The sequence below is a fragment of the Pinus tabuliformis genome, chromosome 7 (genome assembly GCF_031772625.1).
Source record: "Pinus tabuliformis cultivar Carrire ecotype Pingquan chromosome 7, CPIR1, whole genome shotgun sequence".
Taxonomy (NCBI): Eukaryota; Viridiplantae; Streptophyta; class Pinopsida; order Pinales; family Pinaceae; genus Pinus; species Pinus tabuliformis.
Genome location: NC_142293.1, coordinates 281,912,904 through 281,918,840, shown reverse-complemented (window position 1 = coordinate 281,918,840; position 5,937 = coordinate 281,912,904). Strand labels below are relative to the sequence as shown.

At 37.6% G+C, this 5,937-nt stretch overlaps 1 protein-coding gene across 1 annotated transcript; it reads right to left on the bottom strand.

Moving 5' to 3' along the window:
• Positions 1-3,766: 3,766 nt before the first annotated feature.
• Positions 3,767-5,209, bottom strand: LOC149246968 (uncharacterized). Its single transcript, XM_089442967.1, has one exon. It carries the CDS (start codon positions 5,207-5,209, stop codon positions 3,767-3,769), a length of 1,443 nt encoding a protein of 480 aa, XP_089299093.1.
• Positions 5,210-5,937: the final 728 nt, after the last annotated feature.

Here is a 5,937-nt window from a genome sequence, read left to right as displayed (position 1 = left end):
ACCAAAACTCATTGGCCTTTGCATCATTAATATGAGGCTATTTCTCCTTGTTATTTCATTTGTAAATGTATTGGTTTATATGTGGATTATATGGTTGTTGTTTCCTTGGTATTTTCGTTTCTATTATGTTGGTTATGAACATGTATTATGACAGTGGCAATGTATGGCTCTCATCATGTTTTTAATTGTAAATGGATGAACAACGTATCTATGGCCTAATGGATGAAACTATAGCTAATGTGTTGAGGCATCAATGCTTCTTAGCGATTCGCACATGAGTATGAGACTCCTATACTCAGATCTGTCGTTTAAACCTGTAGATTACCTATCTATGACATGTTTGACGAAATGTTTGTCATGGTTAGTAGGGGTCCAATCAAGTCCTTGTTCAAGTATTTGCATTTGTATCATTGTTTTGTTGTTATCTTTCAGTTCTGAAAGTGTCATTTAGTTCTCGAAAATGACTTAGTATCTGGGCTTGAAAAAGTGGCTCAAATATCGGAGATGCAGGCACAACACTAGACAGAAAAGTCCTCATATGAATGCATACCCATGTTGTGGAAGCGTTTGGAGCCTCCAAGACGCATGCTTGTCCATATCAAGGAAGCGTCTGGGGGTTTAATGGTCTAAAAACTTAGTGGGACCTAGGGGATGGTTGCCTAAGTGGTTTGGATGGTTTATGGGAGTTATGTCGCTAATGTGGAAGGTTTGTATGGTGTGTTTCTGTCGGTTCCATTTCCTTAACTTACACATAGGGAGTCGAATCATATCATAGTAACTTCTCATCACATGTTTACCCCGGTTGGTCGATTACTTGCGTAGATGTGGGAGGAGGGGGTTACATTAAGAGAACTATTAAATTAAGTAAAACTTAAAATAAAGAAATAAAAGTGGGCATGTTGACACATGGAATGTGTGCATGCAGATCCCTTTCCATTTTTTGGTCTATTATATGGACGATGAGGAAGATGAGTTTAATCCATTCCTTCATCCATTCTCTTAGGAGAAAATTGTTGTGAGACAAAGGATTCCCCAAGAGTAGTATGTTGATTAAGGGCTTTGGGTGGTCAGCTGTAGAAAGATTATGTGCAGTTCAGCCTAAGGTTGGGTGGAGAGTCGTACCCAAAATCTTTGTTATAGTTAGCAGAATTCAAAGAGCATTCAACTCCAAAAACACTAGTAAGGAATATTGTCGATATAGGTAAGTCATCTCTACTAGTGTTTTTCGAAAATTCTATGTTAAATAGTTGGGTGTTGATTATTAATCCCATAAATTGATGTAATTATTTGTATATTTTAGATCAGATTTGTTACATACGATATCAGAGCAGGTTCGACTCTATGTGACCTCTAGGTAAAAGTTCAAGAAAAAAACTTAATTAAATTCATCAATAATTTTGCTTGCGATGACGAGGAGAAATTTAATAAAAATAGATTTGAGAAATAAATACAATTTTTATCCTTTTCTACAATAATTATTATATAAATTATAAAATGATATCATTATTTTTACAATAATTATTATGAAAATTATTAAAAAAATGTCATTGCTTGTATGAAAGTATATCAACTTCTTTTTTTTAAATGATTTTTGGACTTATATACATACTCTACAATATGGTACATTGATAATCTAAATACATTAGTATAATTCTTTTTATTTTAAAATTAATATAAAAGCACAATCAATAATAGATATGCATATGTTATTAATCTCAAATTAGATTTTTTTCATATTAAATAAAAAAGAACAATCAATAATAGATATGCATATGTTATTAATCTCAAATTATAATTTTTGCATATTAAATAAAAAAGTGAACTTTTGCATATTAAATATAAAAGTGAATTACTTGTCTTTTGAACTAAAATTTTATTTTAAATTTTTTATTTATTTAAATTAAAAAAAATATTTAAGTTAATTGTTATTATAAACTTTGTGATTTACTTGTGAAGTAAAAAGTTATTTTAAAAATAGTTATATTTCAAATTGAAAACTAGTTATTGATAACTAAAAGTTATATTTCAAACTGAAAACTAGTTATCGATAACTAAAAGGATTTCAAACTGAAAACTAGTCATTTATAACTAAAAGTTTGTTTGTTTGTTTGCTTTGTTTTGTTTTTTGATTTTGTTTTGTTTTGTTTTTGTTTTGTTTTTTTTTTGGAAAAGTATCGTAATTTTCATTATCAAGGAAAATTACATGTTGTAAATGCCATAGGCATATGCAAAGCAAGTGACAGTAGTCATCTGTAATTGGTTAAGATCTGAAGGAGTCTATACAAAAAACCCAGAGGAGGGTATGCATCCTATATCTGATCATATACATCATATATACATAATTTCAAAAAAATTCAAAATTTCACCCATGGTGATATCAAGAATGCAAGTCATATAACAACTGATAAGGATTTCTGGCAACCCCCCCCCGGCAATGGTCTTATGAAATGCAATATAGATGGGGCCTCAAAAGGAAACCCTAGCATTACTGGTTATGGAGGAGTAATAAGAGATGAAAAGGGTTTAATAAAAGCCATCTTTCACAGTCATTTGGGTAAAGCCACTAATAATATGGCAGAGCTCATGGCCCTTGAGCAATGCCTAGAAATCTTAAGGGACTCAAATTTACATAATACCATAATTGAAGCTGATTCTGAACTGATAATAAATTCAGTCAAGAAAATATGCAATGGCTCAGTGCCAGACAAAGTATCGAAACACTGGAGATTATTGCAAGTCTATCAACTTATTCAATGCCACCTTCGCACCATTATAACCCTTAGTTTCATTCATGTGCAAAGAATAGCCAGCAGGTTAGCAGATATTATGGCTAATGAAGGCGTACTCTGTGCCAAAAGCAATAAAATATATGAATGGATAGAGACTCCACAAGGTCGATTGAGGGATGAGTGCCACAAACAGGAAACCTTAGATAGCGAGATCTACCAAAACAGAGGAATAAGCAGGATGAAGTATGAACAGGGAGTTCTACCAAAACAGAGGACTTTTGGTCGACATGAGGAAGAAGTATGAGTTGGAGGGCAAGGACGGATCTAGAGTTTTACTCTAGTTATCAGGCGGGAAATTGGACACAGAACACTATATTCCTAAGTTTCTTGGGTGGGAAACTAAATATAGGACAAGTCTTCATATGTATAAAAAAAACATTAAATGTTGCCTTTTAACATTTGGTCAACGAAATCGCAGAAATACAATGTATTTCACGCGGCAAACAGCTAGATGGTTAACCTTCCAAACGGACCCGAAATGCAATTAGGCGATGTCTCTATCAGGCTTCGGGTCCAAAGGCGCAGTTAAGTTCCACGCTTGTTGGAAAGTCCTTCCAAGATCGCCTGCATCTGGTGTATTTTGGGCGGTTAAACTGCGCGGAGGTTATCTCCCCAATCGGACCCGAAATGGTTTCTAAAGGTAGTTCACTTTTCTTTTTGGGTCTGTGTTTGTTGTTAACGTGTGAGCTTGAAGGAAACCCGAAATAACACCTGGACCATTAGATCTTTGGGGCTTGATCGAACGGTCATGTTGTTTGGTGGGTCTTCGGTGGTAACGTGGAAAGGTGGTATGGGCCCGAGTCTCGGTTTGTGGGCCCACAGACCGAGGCTTTGTGAGGCTCGGCTTTTGTTTGGGCAACTGCTCCTCATTATGTACATTATGTAACTTTTCTTTTAATTGGAATAGAAGGACCTACACTTACTTTAGCAAAAAAAAGATTATTGTTCTGTAGTCAATATATAAATTGAAAAATAAGTTAGGGCCTGTCAGCCCTCTGCAGATCCTGATCGATGTATGGTCTATGGAAGTACTGGTAGATCTGCTCTGGTCTGTGCTCACAGATCAACCATTCCCCTTTGGGATGATGCGTTGCCGCTTTTGAAAGTTGATCCGCAAGTTCGTTGCGCTCCCTGTAGATATGAGCACATGAAATATGATCAAAATGAGTTTTTAAAAACAATGCATCATCCAATATGGTTCTGAGAGTATGAGCATGGCATATAGAAGTGTAGTTGAACCAGTTAATAACAATCTTGGAGTCCCCAAAAACTTGTAAATGCCTGCAGTTTTTGTTTAATGCAAAGTATAAGAGATGACGAAGTGTTAGGAGCTCCGCAAAATTATTTGTGCCATCCCCCAACCCCATGCAAATATGGAAGATATGTGTCTCAGAAATATATAGGATAATGCCACCGCCACACCCCTGGTCTTGTGCAGAACCGTCGAAGTAGGCCCAAGGATGAGATTTGTCTATAACCTCCAGAATGATGGTACGAACCATGGCTACTAGTTCATCATCTAAGATTTCAATGTAACTATTGCATATCTTAGGGATAATGAGTGGCCAGATTATTTGCTTTCCACGAAATATGTTGTTTTTCTTGCTCATCCATATGTGCCAACACACAATTAAAGGGAGATTTCGGGTTTTTAGATTAGGGGCTTCATTCCACCAGCAGTTCCAAGCATTCAGTATACAATCGCCAACCCAACCCTGAGATAAATTTAGTGTATGCATCACCTGCTCCCAGATCTGCTGAGTTGTGGGGCAGGAAAGAAACAGATGGTGATTTGATTCCTCCTCCCCATGACATAAAACACACCATGAAGGTCCCTGAAAAGAGCGTTTCCTGAGATTTGTTCCAGATGGGGTCTTGTCCATGATTATGTTCCACATCAGGAGATGTGTGCGCGGTGGGCCTTTCAGCTTCCATAACCAACTCCACCAGCTTTCCAATGAAATAGGTTTATGGCGAGCATGTATAATAGGGTATCCCTCCTTTGGTGTGTAAGTCCCCTTCTGAGCAAGGGCCCATATCAGTTCATCATCAGCATCCCTAAGTCTCACATGGGATTCTATTAAAGCCATTGTGTATCTCCTCCACTCCATATGCCACTGTTCTGGTATATCAAGGGCCTCCGCTGATAGCCAAGCTTGCTGATATATAGTTGTATTTAATAAGTCCCCAATCTGTGCGATGGTTGCCACTCCACTATGATTAAGGAAATTAGTCAACCCAGGAGAGAGATTGTGTAAGTTGCCACATCCAATCCATGGATCAGTCCCAATGCGTACAGACATACCATTGCCAATACGCCAAGTAAGACCACTTCTTATGATGGGAAGGGTGTGTATGACAGCTCTCCAAATCACTGATATTCCTTTCTTATTCCAAGCAGGTAACCGTATCCAGTCCATAACTGAATGAGGCCAGATATATTTATAGGTAACCACCTCCGTCCAAAGGCTTTTGTGCTTTAGGAGAAGCCATCCTAGTTTGGCCGCAAGTGCTTGTGCGAATGTAGAAAGATTTTTGAGGCCCCAACCTCCCCATTTTTTGGGGACTGCAATTCTGTTCCATTTGACCCAAGCATAGGGTTTCCCATCCTTGTGTCCCTTCCATAAGAAATGGCAACATACTCGTTGAATCTTGTGTAAGATACCTTGGGGAATCCAGGCTAGGGACATCTAGTAGACGGGGTTGCTTCCAGAATAGATTTAATGAGCACCAGTCTACCAACTCTGGATAGTAACTGATGGCTCCAATTGTTTAATATTTTTTCCACCTTGGCAACCAACCAGGTCCAATCTATAATTTTGTATCCATCTGCTTTAATCCTGAAGCCAAGGTACTTCAAACCATCCTCCATTATCAGGCTTTGGAAGGGGAAGTTGTGATATGCTTGATAGGTCTCCTGTTGAGAGCAAGCAGATAGAGTAATAGTGGATTTGGCCCCATTAATTTCCATCCCTGTTGCGGCACAAAATAATTGCATCACTTCAGAGAGGGTGTTGTTGTCCTGAATGCCTCCATCTAAGAATATCAAAATATCATCCACAAAAAGCAAATGCATAAGTGTGCATTGCTCCGTGATCTTGAGGCCCTTGAGCCTCCCGACTCTTTTTTCTGAAGCAATCAACCTGCT